At 44.2% G+C, this 15,859-nt stretch overlaps 1 protein-coding gene across 10 annotated transcripts in view; it reads left to right on the forward strand.

Annotated features, from left to right (window-relative positions):
- Window positions 1-15,859, forward strand: part of nlrc5 (NLR family, CARD domain containing 5) — a 211,434-nt gene that overhangs the window by 110,760 nt on the left and 84,815 nt on the right. For all 10 annotated transcript variants that reach the window (XM_041191229.1, XM_041191236.1, XM_041191233.1 and 7 more), the window contains 2 exons: window positions 2,661-2,744; window positions 14,914-14,997. In XM_041191229.1, coding sequence (XP_041047163.1) covers window positions 2,661-2,744; window positions 14,914-14,997 — 168 coding nt within the window. The remainder of the gene's footprint in view (window positions 1-2,660; window positions 2,745-14,913; window positions 14,998-15,859) is intronic.

Below are 15,859 nucleotides of genomic sequence, written 5' to 3' on the forward strand. Positions count from 1 at the left end.
TGGTCTGTGTAGTTTATAGGCTGCCAAATAGTGAGAAGAATGTAGAAAAACTAATCTGCAGGGAAATTACAGAGAGATGCAAGCATTAAAGAGCAGTTATAATTGGGGACTTAAATTACCCAAATATAGACTGGGACAGTGACAGTGTAAAGGGTGGAGAGGGGCAAAAGTTCCTAGATTGTGTTCAGGAGAATTTTCCACAGCAGTATGTGTCCAATCCAACAAGAAAGGATGCACTGTTGGACCTGGTTCTTGAAAATGAGGTGGGCCAAGTAGATCAAGTGTCAGTAGGGGAACATTTAGGAGACAGCGATCATTGTATCGTATGTTTTAGGATGACGATAGGCAATCCAGAATAAGAATAATTAACTGGTTGAGAGCTGACTTCGCTGGGGCAAGAATGGAGCTGGGCCAGATAAACTGGAATGAAAGATTAGCAGAAAAAACTGTAGCTGAACAATGGGCTACCTTCAAAAAAAGAATTGGTTCAGGCACAGTCAAGGTATATTCCATTGAAAGGGAAAGGTAGGACAAACAAATCCAGAGTTCCCTGGATGAAAAGGGGAGATAGAAATTAAAATAAAGGAGATAAAATACACTTAAGACAGATGTCAGGCAGAAAATACAATTGAGAGCCAAAAGGAATACAGAAGATTAAGAGGGGAGGTGAAAAAGCATGTTAGAGAAGCAAAGTGGGATTGTGAGAAAAGACTGGCAGCCAACATAAAGTCTTCTATAGACATATAAATAGTAAAAGGGTGGTAAAAGGAGGAGTAGGGCTGGTTAGGGACCTAAAGGGGAATTTACACATGGATGAGGGGGCCATGGCTGAGGTATTAAATGAATACTTTGCATCGGTCTTTACCAAGGAGGTAGATGCTACCAAGGCCATGGTGACAGACAAGGAAACTCTTGTCACTAGAAGGGTTCAAAATTGATAAGGAAGTGTTGAATAGACTGATGATAGTTAAAGTTGACAAGGCACAAGGACTAGATGAGATGTATCCAAGGATATTGAAGGAAGTGAGAGTAGAAATTGTAGACCATAATCTTTCAGTCTTCTGTAGAATCAGGGGTGGTGCCAGAGGACTGGAGAATTGCAAACATTATGCCCTTGTTCAAAAAAGGTTGTAAGGATAGGCTCAGCAATTACAGATCACAGTGGTGGGCAAGCTTCTTGAAACAGTTATTCGGGATAGAATTAGAAGTCACATGGGAAAATATGGGTTGATAAGGAAAAGCCAGCATGGATTGCTAAAGGGGAAATTATATTTAATTAACTTGCTGAAGTGTTTTGAAGAGGTGACAGAAAGGGTCAATGAAGGTAATGCTGTTAATGTGGTGTACGTGAACTTTCAAAAGGCATTTGACATGGTGCTACACAACAAACTTGAGAAAAGTTATTGCTCATGGAATAAAAGGGACAGTAGCAACTTGGATACAAAACTGGCTGAAAAATAGGAAGCAGAGAGTAATGGATATTTTTCGGGCTAGAGGAAGGTTCCTAGTGAAGTTCCCCAGGTATTGGGATCCTTGCTTTTCCTGATATATATTAATGACCTAGATCTTGGTGTGCAGGGGACAATTTCAAATTTGCAGATGATACAAAGCTTGGGAGTGTTGTGAACGGTGAGGAGGATGGTGTGGAACTTCAAGAGGACGTAGACAAGTTGATGGAGTGGGCAGATAAGTTCAATGCGGAGAAGTGTGAGGTGATGCCTTTTGGTAGAAGAACATGGATAGACAATATAAAATAAGGGGTGAAATTTCACAAGAGCAGGGAGGTTATGCTGAATTTATATAAGACATTCATTAGACCTCAGCTGGAGTATTGTGTACAGTTCTGGGTGCCACATTATAGGAAGGATGCAAACACATTGAAGAGAGTGCAGAAGAGGTTTACAAGAATGATTCCAGGAATGAGAAACTTCAGCTATGAGGATAGATTGGAGAGGTTGGGACTGTTCTCCTTGGGGAGAAGAAGGCTAAAAGAAGATTTGATAGAGATGTTCAAAAATCATGAGGTGGCTGGACAGAGTAGATTGGGAGAAACTGTTCCTGCTCATAAAAGGATCAAGAACGAGAGGGCACAGATTTAAAGTGATTTGCAAAAGAAGCAAATGTGATGTGAGAAAAATACATTTTTTACGCAACGAGTGCTTCGGGCCTGGAATGCACTGCCCGAAAGTGTGGTGGAGGCAGGTTCAATCGAGGCATTCAAGAGGACATTAGATGATTATTTGAATAGAAACAATGAACAGGAGTACGGGGAAAAGCCAGGGCAATGGCACTCAGTCATAATGCTTATTTGGAGAGCTGGTGCAAACACAATGAACCGACTGACCTCCTTCTGTGCCATTAAAATTCTGTGATATATAATCCACATAACATAAATTAAATCTGCCTTTTTGGTTGTACATTCCCAATTCATTTTTTTAGTAGATGTGATGCCTAAAATTGAAATAGGTTAGTGGAGCCTTCCATCAATAAAATCTGGATGCCCCAATGTATATTCAAAGAAAACATGAGGTGAGGGAATCTAATGAATGAGAACAAATCAGTATAGTGACAGCATTCCCATCAGAAACTTGAACAATTGTGCATCATTTGTGCTTTAATGTTGAAAGATTTAAGTAATCTTCTTGTGAACTCTTTTGCAGTCTGACCAACTGTTGTTTTCAATTGGAACATTTGGAAGAGCTGGGCTCTACACTGGAGAACTGCAATGATGTAGCAGAGCTGGAGTAAGTGATGGCAAAAGAGTTTTATCCACAAGGCCATTTTAGTGTCTTGTTTCTATTATCAGTCATCTTTACTGCTCCATGTATAGATACAGTGTTAGAAATCATTGAGTAATATTGTTCCCATTTTGTCAAGTTTCAATGAATGCTTTGATATCACAGCAGCTCAACTGATGCCATCACAAGGTTAGAAGTTATAGTTTTCTTTTAAACTGTTACCTTAATATGCTGGCCAAAGTGGCTGCTGTTTAGTGTTTTTATGAACAATAACCATCTAGCAGAGTTAATCATAGGTGTTACTCGCAATAAGAGATTGTAGTGGAAGAATTAATCCAGGCTGGTCTTTTGGTTCAAGCTGGTTTATTTTCAACGCAACTCCTCGATGCTACTGACTTCTAAGTAGCTTCCACACAAAGGGCAGAAATTGAGGTGCCTCCAGGAGATTATTTTACAGCTTAAAAATTGAAATAAAGGAAAGGAAATATTTTAAGACATGTCCCCTCATGTGACAGTGTCAGATGAGCTGGGACATGTTCATGAATTTTGATAAAGGGCTGAGAGCAACATGGATAGCGCATTCAGAGAGGTGATCACTACAGATTAGGAGCCTGGAGGTAAAAAGGGAATGGGTGACCGCCAGGCAGTCCAAGAAAACTAGGCAGGTAGTGCAGGAGTCCCCTGGGGTCCTGCTCACAAATTGTTTTTCCATTTGGGGAGCTGGTGAGGGTGCTGGTTCCTCATAGGAGTGCAGTCACAGCCAAGTTTGTGGCACTATGAGATGCTCAGCTGTACTCGAGGGGAAGAAGATGAAAGGAAGAGCTATAGTGATAGGGGATTCATTAGTTAGGGGAACAGACAGGCATTTCTGTGGCTGTAGATATGAGTCCAGGATGGTATGTTGCCTCACTAGTGCCAGGGTCAAGGATGTCACGGAGCGGCTGCAGGACATTCTTCAGGGGGTGGGTGATCAGCCAGAGGTCGTGGTCCACGTCAGTACCAATGACGAAGGTAGGAAAGGGGATGAGGCTTGAAAGCAGCCTTTAGAGAATTGCAAAGGAGATTGAAAAGCAGGACCCCTAAAGCAGTAATCTCAGGATTACTCACAGTCCCACATGCAAGTGAGTGTAGAAATAGGCGAATCATTGAGCAATTAATCACGTGGCTGGAAAGCTGGTGTAGGAGGGAGGACATTGGATTTCTGGGGCATTGAGACCAGCTCTGGGGAAGATGGGATCTGGACAAGCCAGACGGTCTACACCTGACAGTACTGGGATGAATATCCTCGCAGGGAGATTTGCTAGTGCTGTTGGGCAGTTCTGTTGGGAGGGGTGGGGGGGTGGGGGGGTGGTGTGGTTTAAACTAGATTGGTGGGGGGTGGGAATCTGAGGGCAAAGTCAGAGCAGGGAATGGGAGATAGATAATTAGTGAGTGACTCTGAAAGACAGAAGCAGCACAGATTAAAAAGTGTACAGCACAGGAATTTGGCAGTGTTAAAAGGTATATATGTAAATGCAAGGGTTACAGCAAATAAAGCTGATGAGCTGCGGGAACAAATAGACAGATGGCAACATGATATCATTGCGATAATGGAAACTTGGCTTAAGGAGCTGCAAAAATGGCAGCTCAACAGTCCTGGAGATAGGTTTTCAGACAGGATAGGGAGGGGGATAACAAAGGCAGGGGGTAGAATTATTGGTTAAAGAATCAATTACAGCTGTCAGGAGAGATGATCTACTTAATGAAACATCAAATGAGGCTGTATGGGTTAAGCTCAGAAATAAGCAAGGGGTAGCCACACTGCCAGGAGTGTACTATAGACCCCCAAATAGTGGAAGGGAGTTACAAGAGCAAATACGTAGGCAAATTTCTGAATGCAAAGAAATTGGACAGTAATAGTTGGAGACTTCAACTACCCCAAAATCACTTGGGAGACAAACAGTATGAAGGGCACAATGGTTGCAAAATTCTTGAACGACATTCAAGAGAACTTTTTTAGTCAGCGCGTAACAAGCCTAATGAGATGGGGTGCAATTCTAGATTTAGTCTTCAGAAATGTAGCTGGGCAAGTGGATGAAATAGCAGTGGGTGACCATTTTGGAGATAGTGACCATAATGCAGTTAGATTTAGGACCATTATGGAAAAGGACAAAGATAGAACAGGAGTGAAAGTTCTAAATTGGGGGAAGACAAATTTTACGAAGCTCGGAGGTGAGCTGGCAAGACCAGATGGATATAGCTATTAGAGTGGAAAATAGTGCCAAATCATCGGGAGGCATTCAAAAGTGAGATTTTATGGGCACAGTGTAGACATGTCCCCAGAAAGAAAAAAGGTGGTGCTTCCAAATCTAGAGCCCCCTGACTATCCAGAAGCATACAGGCCAAGATAACACAGAAAAAGAAAGCTTATAACAGTCGCAAAAGCCTTAATACTGTGGAAAGCCTAATGGAGTATAGAAAGTGCAGGGGTGAAGTAAAAATGGAAATAGCGAAAGCAAAGAGAGGATACAAAAAAATATTGGCAGGTAAAATCGAAGAAAACCCAAAGATGTTTTACCAATACATTAAGAGCAAGGGAATAACTAAGGGAGGATAGGGCCTATCAGAGATGTACATGGTAACTTGTGCGTTGATGCTGAAGATGTGGGCAGGGTTCTCGATGAGTACTTTGTCTCTGTCTCCAATAAGGAGAGGGATGATGCAGACATTCTAGTTAATGAGGTGGAGTGTGAAATATTGGGCAGAATTTTGCCCTTGGTGGGTGGGCTCGGTGGGGGGGTGGTCAGGAAGCCAAATGCTGCCCGCTTTTGGCACCAGACCGTGCTTTCATGCTGGACAATTAAGGCCCGCCTGGCGTGAATCATGAGCGGCAGCTCTCGCCTGTGTGTTGGGGGTGGGGGTGTGAGCGAGTGGTCCAAGCATGAACTTTACGCATGCACGTGAGTGAGCGCTTCATAATCTCCTTGAGGCACAGAGCTGACTCAGGGAGATGAAGAGATATGAAAAAATAATGAAAAAAAATAAAAATGTAATGGAACATGTCCCCTCATGTGCCTCTGTCACACGTGCAGGGACATGTTATTAATGAAAAATAAAAGTTTTTATTTCAATTTTATTTACTTTTGGAAACCTCACCCCACCCGTGGATGAGTTTTCCAAAAAAATGCAAAGGCCACTTGGACTTTTTGCTTGCCCGCCAAGCATTAGGTTGCACAGGCAGCAAAAAATTTAACTTAATTGATTACTTAATGGCCTTGAAAGGTCTGAGGAATACTCTGGTACAAAATTTCAACACTCGGAGTCCAGATGCAATATTCAAGTGGTTCCTTTATTATGCATGTGGGGAGCAAATGCTGGCCAATCCAGGCGTTTCTCCACCGAGGTTCAAATGAGCAGAGTTTATATATTTTTTACTATCAGTTACAACTTAATGGTATTAGTTAGACAAAGGCCACAGCACAATGACCCTTGGTGGGCTGATAATTGTGTCCTTGTACAGTAATTTCAGTGTAGAGACTAAGCATTGTCCTTTTGGGAGATAGCAAATAATATGTTTGTTCTATTCAAAAGGTTTACAGGGGCTGAATGGATGTGGTTCAAGGCTATCAGATGGTGTGAAATGGCCTCCCCCATTTCTTGATTGAGCCATCCCATGTCCCCGCCCATGTGTGTCTCCCATTTCCTAATTGCAAATTTACAGCTGAGCCCTTTGTACAAGTTTTTAACTTTCATGTAAGGCTGTGATTGTCTGTATATGCTTTGGTGCCCTAGCTGCTGGCCCTGGCTGGCTCTTTAAAATAAATCCAAATTTTCTGCATCTTCAGTCTCCCCTGTAGGGTGCATAACCGTTAGGTTAAGCTAGCCAATTAATCTGCATCCGATGGTTCTGTCATGGCTCCGGTGATGCCGATCCGAGCAAGTCCTCTGGGCCATGGCATCACCCAGACCTCTCCCCAAGTTTTTAAGCTTCCTAATGTCCAAGACTCCTGTCTTTCTGATGGTGCGCGACCACTAAGACAGGAGGTTGAGACCCTACTACATTAATATCGTGTCCTGCCCCAGCAGCCGTTGTTGCTCCTTTAACATTATTTTTGTCCTATGTCTAAGGGCTTTCTTCTTACAGGTGTGACATGGTGCAATTCCCCACGCCAATGCTAACACTTGCTGCACTGCGACGAGTATATGAGAGATTATTCTTATCCATAGGTGCATATTCACATTCAGACCCCAGTCCCACACTTGCTCCCAGCATGTCGGATTTCTCAATTGCTCTTCCGTTTCATTGATTAGCCTTTTAAACACTCCCTGTAACATGTAATACTGTTTCATCACCTTTTGTAAGTCACCTTTAATCTTTGTCAGACTTTCGGGAAGGTGGGGAATTGGGGTCTGCTAAGGTTCCTTATACTGTTCCAGGGTATCGTGGAGTGTGTCGGAGGCGTTGACTAAGACCTGGCCCCTTTGTTGGATGTACACCACTTGCGTGTGTCCAATAGTAACTGGGAGCCGGGGTTTAAAGCAGAATTTGGGGTTGTGATGTTGCAATGCAGGTTTCCGTACATGTATGACTGCTCAGTAGTTGTCACACAGTATTTCCCCTTTCCCTTGTATCCTGAGTGGGTGTGATGTGGGCAATTTCTAACATACAACCCTCCATTTGGTTGTACCTGCATTCGTCCAGCACCCCCCACCCCTTCCGACTGGATGGGGGCAAATTATGAGGCTACCTTCCCTCCTGCACCCACTCAGTGATACCCCGTCTATGCCCTCATTCTTGTCAATGGCATGCATGTCTATGGGGTAGTACCGGAGGGACTCATTGTCTCAGATTAACCCAATATTCTCCACTTGTTACTGAGGGTGCGGGCCTGTGTCTGCTGTGACTGAGGGGATTGCCAATACAATGCCTATCACGTTCATTTGGTTTGTGGTGCACTTCTGAATCACCAGATACACCCCGGTCATTCCTTTCAATGTACTGGTGTCAATGACACCTGGATTCTTGGCCATCCCCCACAACCAGGAACTGTTGACCCAGCCCAGTACCTCTCCCCTATGGATCTAGGCCAGATTATGTCTTAATTGCCCGATCATCCCCTGGCCGTAAGCATGGCACAACTGGCTTTTTTGGGTGCTGTCCTCTTGTCATTCCTCCCTTTCTATTAATTGGTTGGTGGTTTTAGCATGGGTCTCTATAACGTGGATGCTTTCCAATAGAGGTGCCACACTCTTACCCCCCAAGGGCCGCTGCCATTTCTCCGCCCCTCACAGCTCTTATAAGCAGCTGCCTCATGATCCCTTTAAGATTTGTGACCTCAGAGTTGATTCCTTGAATGTTGAGAGAGTTTACCACGGAAGTGCCTGTGTTCACCCCTGTCAGTACATTGTTAACTAACCCTCTCTTCTGGCGGTGGAAAGCAGCAGGTCCCATGAATCTAGTGGCGTCCGTGGCATCAGCCGCCTGATTAATCATGGCCTTACTCAGTAATTTGTATAGTTTTCGTAGGGGCGCTTGGTTACTGTAATACTCAGGCAGTTGTATATCTGCCAGGTTCACAATTACTGGTACAATTTCATGTTTAACATTAGTCATACAATAGTTCACTGTCCGTGTACAGTACCAGTCCATTATGTGGCCCAGGGGTCATGTCTGCGCAAGGTCATCTCTGTGGTGTTGTTGTATCCTGTGATAGTGGGGTGGTGTCAGTCCAGGGGTCCACCGTTGTAATCAACTCTGCGTGTTTGGGCCTCAAGATCCAATGCCAGGTATCTGTCATTCCCAAGTCCTCCTCCCCGGAACAGTGACCCCAGTTGCTGTTGTCCTGGGATGTGAAGGTAAATTGTGAAAAACCTCTCACACATTGTATCTGGACCTGTGCCCCCTTCGCACGTGTCCAGGGTTCATCCAAATCATCACTGATCTGGAAGCATATTGGGCCCTCATTTTTCCATCAGAGTTCCATTCCTATATGCGAGCTCTGCCCTAGGCTCTCTCCATTGCTCATTCCAACGGATAGTTGCATAAGCCCGGTGCCACACTTGAAGAGCACTGACCTTTCCATTGTGATATTCACACCTCCTTTCACGCAATATCTGTTGCTGACAGTCTTGTAGTATAAGCCCATACCAGCCGCTGCTTCACGGTTTATGTTCTGTATGCTGGTGGCTGCAATAGCCAGGGCCCTGGTAATGATTATTGACACCCAGCTTTTTTCCATCTTGGCGTGGAGGTTACCTGGTTATTGTTATTTCTGTAATGAAGCATACTGCTGGTGATCACCAGGGGTTAGGTCATATATAAGAGGCAGCTTTCTCCTTTTCACCCCTCCTTGTGCACAGCCCACGGTGACCCTCCCTGTAGTTGAGGATTCCTATTTTTGTCTTTCTGCTGGCCAGTCCTCCAGATCGGGAATGAATCCTAAACCACTTGGCTAACACAGTATGGACTGCTCGTTGCCTGTTTTCCTCCCACTGCCCGGTAAATCAGTCTTTCTTACTTACATCATACCTTTTCGGTTGCGACCAGTGTTTCCACCTACCTTTTCCCTTCCTATCGACGCAGGTACATGAATTGCTGGTCAAAAGAATTTCGTATGGTCCAGTCCATTTAGGGGCAAAACCTGGTTGGCTCGGGGCGATTTGAACAAACACCATGTCTCCGACCTCAGCTGGTGGTGACGGGGGTACCCCTTTTGTCCTCTATGCTAAATCCTTGATAGCCTGTTGGTCTTTCACTTCCTGTTGTAATTCCTTTAGCTGTCCAATTGCTTAATATAGTTTTTAATTTTACCTCTGATGGGTCCTATATTCTACCTTGGCAAGCGCATAGCCCTCCCGGTCATCAACTCATAAAGGCTTAACCCAGTTGCCCTGTTAGGGGTAGCCCTCAGTCGCATCAATATGCAGGGAGCACATCCACCCATCCCCTATCAGTTGCTGGTTTTCCACCTTCCTATGCGCCTGTATTTTAATAACTGGCACCTCTGCAGCACCCGAGCTGCTTCCACTAACTCTCGTACTACATTCTCGTGCCTTATGTGCCCCCCTCCTGAGGTAATGAATCCCCTCCTATTCCATGCTGCCATGTAGTCATGGACTACCCCGAATGCTTACCGGCTGTCAGTATACACGTTCACCATCTTGTCTTTAGCCGCTTTGAGGGCCTCCGTAAGGGCAATCAGCTTGGCTACCTGAGCTGACACGGCCCCTTCTAATCCATCTTTTAGGACAGCCTCTTCATTCTGGTCTACGACTGCCCATCCCAGTCCGAAATTGCCTGTTTATGTAGCTCCTAGATCCATCCACATAGAGGATCAAATCTGGGTTCTCAAGTGGTTCATCTGAGATGCCCCCCTCCACCTCTTGGTCTAATCTCATCTGACACTGGTGCGGTTCCACTTCAGATATCATCTCTTTTGCTGGATTAACTTTAGTCTCCCTTATGATCTGTACTGCCTGATCTTTTGGTAGCTTCCCATGCTGCCCATCTGGACTCTGCTTTCAGTTTCAGTGTTTAACAACTCCACTAAAGTATAGTGGGTGTGCAGTATTATTTATCCAGACATAGTGACAGGTTCGCACACCCGGACTGCCCATGCGGCACAGTCTAGCGCTGCCACGCACCTGGCCAGTCCCTTCACTACAGGGGACTTCTGTGTGGAATAATATGCTACGGGTCTCATACTTTCTCCTCGTTGTTGTCTCACTACTGCATTGCAAAAATCCCCATCTATACTGCTGTAAACGTGGAACGTTCAGGACATGTCAGGTAGCTTGAAGGCTGGTGCTGACATGAGACCAGCCTCCAACTCTGTATACACAGTCTCTTTCTCTGGTCCCCATTCGATCTTTTCTGTCCTGGACTTTCCTTCCTTTACTAAGCTCTGTATCGGCTCAGCCGTTGCTGCAAACTGGGGTAGGAAGTTGTGGCAGTAGTTGAACAGCCCCATGACCTCTCAGACCCCACTTACTATGGTGGGGGAGCATGTCTGCGATGGCTATTTTCCTGTCCTGTGGTAGAATCTTGTTTTCCTGACTGATCTTGTGACCTAAGTACCTAACCAGTGCTTGCCCTACTTGCACCTTTTTTGGGGTTTATCTTAAATCCAGTAATTTTCAGTGTCCTTAAGACCACCAAGAGAGCTCCGATGTGGCCCCTTTCTGATTCTGACACTATTACAATATCAACTACATATTGTAAGATTTTACTGTTGTATGGCTGTACATCACACTGACTCAGCTTCTCACTCGTGACCGAAAGGAAGATGTTTGAGCTGTTGTGGAATCCCTGTGGGAGCCACACCCAGGTGTACTGTCTCCCACCCACTGTAAAAGTGAATTTATCTTGGGATTCCTGGTCCAGTGGTATCGACCAAAATCCATTGGCTACATCTAAAACTGTAAATATTTTATGTTCGGCTTTTTACAATTAAAGCACACCTCGGGTTTAGGGACAGCTGTCACGGTGGCCAGCGTTTCAGTGGGGTCTGTAACCTCCACTGCTGACACCTTTATCTACGTTTTCCCTATGTGGTTATCTACCCTGGTGGCCCATCTTTCTAGCTCATCATATGTGTTCTTGTCTACTAGCCCAGTGTCTAGGATTGCCTGGCGGGCCAGGCTAAGGCCATCCTTGTACAATTGCATGAACTGTGCATCGTCTCGGTTCGGTGCAGCACCTACACCCATAGTTACAATATGCCTCAAACGTCCAATTGCCATATTCATGGGCACCCTCACCCTTTTCTTGTTTTACTCCAGTCACTATATTTCCAATTAACTTGGGCTTGCCCTAAGACTTGTGCTATTTCTGCTCTAAAGGCTTGGAAATCGGCTTGCTGCTGTGCCTAGTCTGCAGCGATACCATTACACCAGGTTCTGTCCTGATCCCCTTGCTGCAGCCATCCCCAATACACCTCAGGTAGTTTCATCCAGACTGAATGTCCCTGTTATGGAAACGGTGGCATTTCCGTATTTCCTACAATTTTTGTCAAAACATCTAATTTCCGTATCTAGGTTTTAGTTGGGGTAATTTTTGCAATAGTTTCATGGTGTCGCTAGGTGATAGGGACACATATGTGGTTCTTAGTTGCGCCGGGAACCCCCTTACAGCTCTCTGTCCATGTATTGGTGCCTGGGCCGGCTGCCCATTTTGTGCTGGTACGGCCGCTTGAGCTGGTCTGCTTGGTTGTCTGGGCACCGGGGGCACAAACTCTATCTTAATTGGAGCCACGGGATATGGGGGTGGTGATTCCCAACCCGCTTCCCGTTGTTCCTCATATCCTGCTGTCTGTTCCGCCAGCTCGTTCCAATCTACATTATCTGCGTATTGTAGAGCTCCTGGTGCCTGTGTTAAAGCTGGCGAAACTGACATGAGATTTTTTTTGCCTGTACTAGCTCTTCATTTTGGGATTTGTTGGCCAACATTCTATTTACCTTCTTACTTAACCCTACATGTTGTCTTAACATTAGGATCCATGCTTTGTCATCTTTTTCTTTTTTCTGATTATCCCACCATTTTCTCTGATCAGTGGGTGAGTCAAATGGGTCCCAATTGTTCTTTATCATTTGCCTATAATTTCTTATTTTGTCAGCTAAATGCCATGTTAAGGATCCCTCTGGTCCCCCACTCGAGTTTGTCACTACTGGCTATCTCTGGGTAAGACAATCAGGGTATAGTTGTCGTCAGCAGTACGGTTCTTACCTGGGTCCTTTCTGACCGAACTCATTACTTGTGACTAACACCGGATTTAATTACAACATAGATTTGAGTAAGGTATTTGACAAGGTCCCACATGGCAGACTGGTTATCTGGTTACTGGTATCCCATGGGATACAAGGAAAGGTGGCAAGTTAGATCCAAAATTGGTTCAGGAACAGGAAACAAAAGGTAATGGCCAACAAATAATGATTTCCAGTGGTATTCCACAGGGCTCAGTGTTGGGGCCCTTACTGTTTGTTGTATATATTAATGATTTGGACATAAATGTGGGGGGGAATGATTGGGAAATTTGCAGATGTCACAAAAATTGGCCGTATAGTTGATAGTGAAAAGGATATCTATTGTCTCCAGAATGATATCAATGAATTGATTGAGTGGGCAGAAAAGTGGCAAATGGAATTCGACCCTGAATTTGGGGAGGGTAAACAAAGCAAGGTAATACTCAATAAACAGCAGGATATTGAGAGGAGTTGAGGAAGTTAGAGACTTTGGAATGCATGTCCAGAGGTCCCTGAGGGTAGCAGGACAGGTAGATAAGGTGGTAAAGAAAGCATATGGAATGCTTTCCTTTATTGGACGAGGTATTGAATACAAAAGTAGGGACGTAATGTGGATCTAACTTGTCACTTTCCCTTGTATCCCATGGGATACCTGTAACCAAATAACCAGTCTGCCATGTGGGACCTTGTCAAATACCTTACTCAAATCCATGTCGACAACATCCACTACACTACCCTCATCAATCCTCCTTCTTACTTCCTCAAAACATTCTATTAACTTAATAAGACACGACCTTCCCCTAACAAAACCATGCTGACTGTCCCTCATCAACCTGTGCCTTTCTAAGTGATAGTATAAAATGCTGGTTAGGCCACAGCTGGAATTTTGTGTACAGTTCTGGTCACCACATTACAGGAAGGACATAATTGGTTTGGGGAGAGTACAAAGAATGCTGCCAGGGCTTGAAAATTGCAGCTACGAGGAAAGATTGGGTAGGCTAGGGTTGTTTTCCTTAGAACAGAGGAGGCTGAGGGGTGACCTAATTGAGGTGTACAAGATTATGAGGAGCCTAGATAGGGTAGATGGTAAAGCCTAGTTTCCCCTAGCTGAGGAGTCAATTATCACGGGGGGTGGGGGGGAGCATAGATTCAAGATGATTGATAGAAGGATTAGAGGGGGCATGAGAAAAACTTTTTCACGCAGAAGGTGGTGGGTGTCTGGAATTCACTGCCTAAATTGGTGGTCGAGGCTGAAACAATCAACTCATTTAAAAGGTACTTGGATCTTCATCTGAAGTGCTGTAACCAGCAAGGCTACAGACCAGGTGCTGGCAAGTGGGATTAAAATGAGTGGCTAGTTTCTTTTTCATCTTTTTCTGGCTGGTACAGACACGATGGGCTGAATGGCCTCTTCCTGCACTGTAATTTTGCTATGGTTCTATATAGTGGAGGTCGCCAATGATCAGTATTAAGGCCGCTGCTGTTTCTGCAGTAGATTAATGGTGCACACTTGTGGGTGCAGGGCACAATTTTGAAATTTGCACGTGACAGGAAACTTGGAAGTGTAGTAAACAGTGAGGAAGTTAGTAATAGACTTCAAGAGGACAAAGACAGCTTGGTGGGGTGGGTGGGCACAAGGCAGATGAAATTCACTGTGGATAAGCATAAGGTGATATATTTTGGTAGGAATAATGCACACTGAATGGTACAATTTTAAAGGGGGTGCAAAAACAGAGAGACCTGAGAGTGTTGGACCACAGACTTATGAGGGTGCTAGGACAGAGTAACAAAGCAGTTAATAATGCATTTGGAATCCTGAGCTTTATAAATGGAGGAATACAGTACAAAAGCTAGGAAGTTATTTTAAGCCTATATTCTCCAGCCCCAGCTGGAGAATTGGTCCAATTCTGGGCAGCATTCTGTAAGAAGGAGGTGAACGAGAGTAGAGGAGATTTACTAGATTGGTGCCAGGCATGAGAGGTTACAGACATGGATGGATTGTGGAAGCTGATTTGTTGTTCTTAGAGCAGAGAAGGTTAAGAGGAAATTTGATAGGGGCGTTTAAAATTACGAAGAGTTTAGATAGAATGAATAAAAAGAAACAGCTTCCAATGGTTGAAGGGTTGATAACAAGAGGATATAGATTTAAAGTTTTTGGTGAAAGCACCAGAGGTAACATGAGGAAAATAATTTTAGAGAATGAGTTGTTAGTATTTGGAATGCGTTGGCTGATATGGTTGTGGACACATATTCAATAGTAACTTTTAGAAAGGGAATTAGATAAATATTCACGGGGGAAACTATTTGCAGGGCCACGTGAAAAGAGCTGGGGAGTGAGATTAACTGGATTTCTCTTTGGGAGAGCCAGCACAGACTGTGATCAAAGGGCCTCCTTCTGTGCAGTACAATTCCAAGATTCTATGATTCTTTACTCATAACTCATTTCTCTTTACAGCTTATCGAATAACTCCCTCGGAGAAATGGGAATCAAAAAGTTGGTTGAGCTGCTACCAAAGCTGCATGTTTCAAAACAAATAAAGTAAGTTCATGTGAAAACCCAATTGATGTCCATGCAGGACAGAATGTAAACTGCTACTTATATTCAGTGGCATTTTATTCGGCCGCCTAGGTGACATTTTTCATAAAATAAGTGAACTGAACCACAGTTAAAATCTAAACATATTATGAGTTAGGTTCTATCGATTTTGCTGGCACAAATGTAAAGGCCAAGGGTGGTTTTACTGCCTAGTTGTATTTTGTGTTGTTATATCTATATGTTTTGAGAGTACTTCGTGTGATACATTTGAAGATCCCCCCCCTGTCACAGCATAGATCTGGGGCAGGAAGCATCAAAGATACCACAAATCAGTGATTAATGTACGATGCATAGTTTGTGGAGTTTGCTTAACTGCAGCAACAATGAGGGTTGTGAAATGAACTCCGGTTAGCAATGGTTCATCAAGGAAGAAATTTATCTCCATATTATTTTGTAACACAGACCCAAAGGGTTTATCTCCATTCACTATGATCACAGATTGAGATAACCTGGAAGCACAGAGCGCAATGCTGAGTGGTGGATTGAATCTGGGCTTCTGTAATGATTTTCCCTCACCATGCACGTTTGGCGATCTCCCTTCAGCCAGCTTGCCTTCTGGACTGAGTCACGAAAAGTAAAATAACATTGGTAGAATAAGCATAATTTCTGACTTGTCTATTTCCCTGCCAGCTGTATGGCTCCAATGACCTTCCCTGCAATCCCTGGACATTGGGAGGCTAAATATTTAATTAGCAAGGTAACCCTCTGAGACAAGCTGCATTGCAAGGGCTACCAAGAAGCTAACTGCTACCCAAGGGAAGCTGATATTACCACCAGATAGTGGCTACAAAACAAATGGCAGTAC

This window comes from Carcharodon carcharias, chromosome 7 (assembly GCF_017639515.1).
Source record: "Carcharodon carcharias isolate sCarCar2 chromosome 7, sCarCar2.pri, whole genome shotgun sequence".
NCBI classification, from domain to species: Eukaryota; Metazoa; Chordata; class Chondrichthyes; order Lamniformes; family Lamnidae; genus Carcharodon; species Carcharodon carcharias.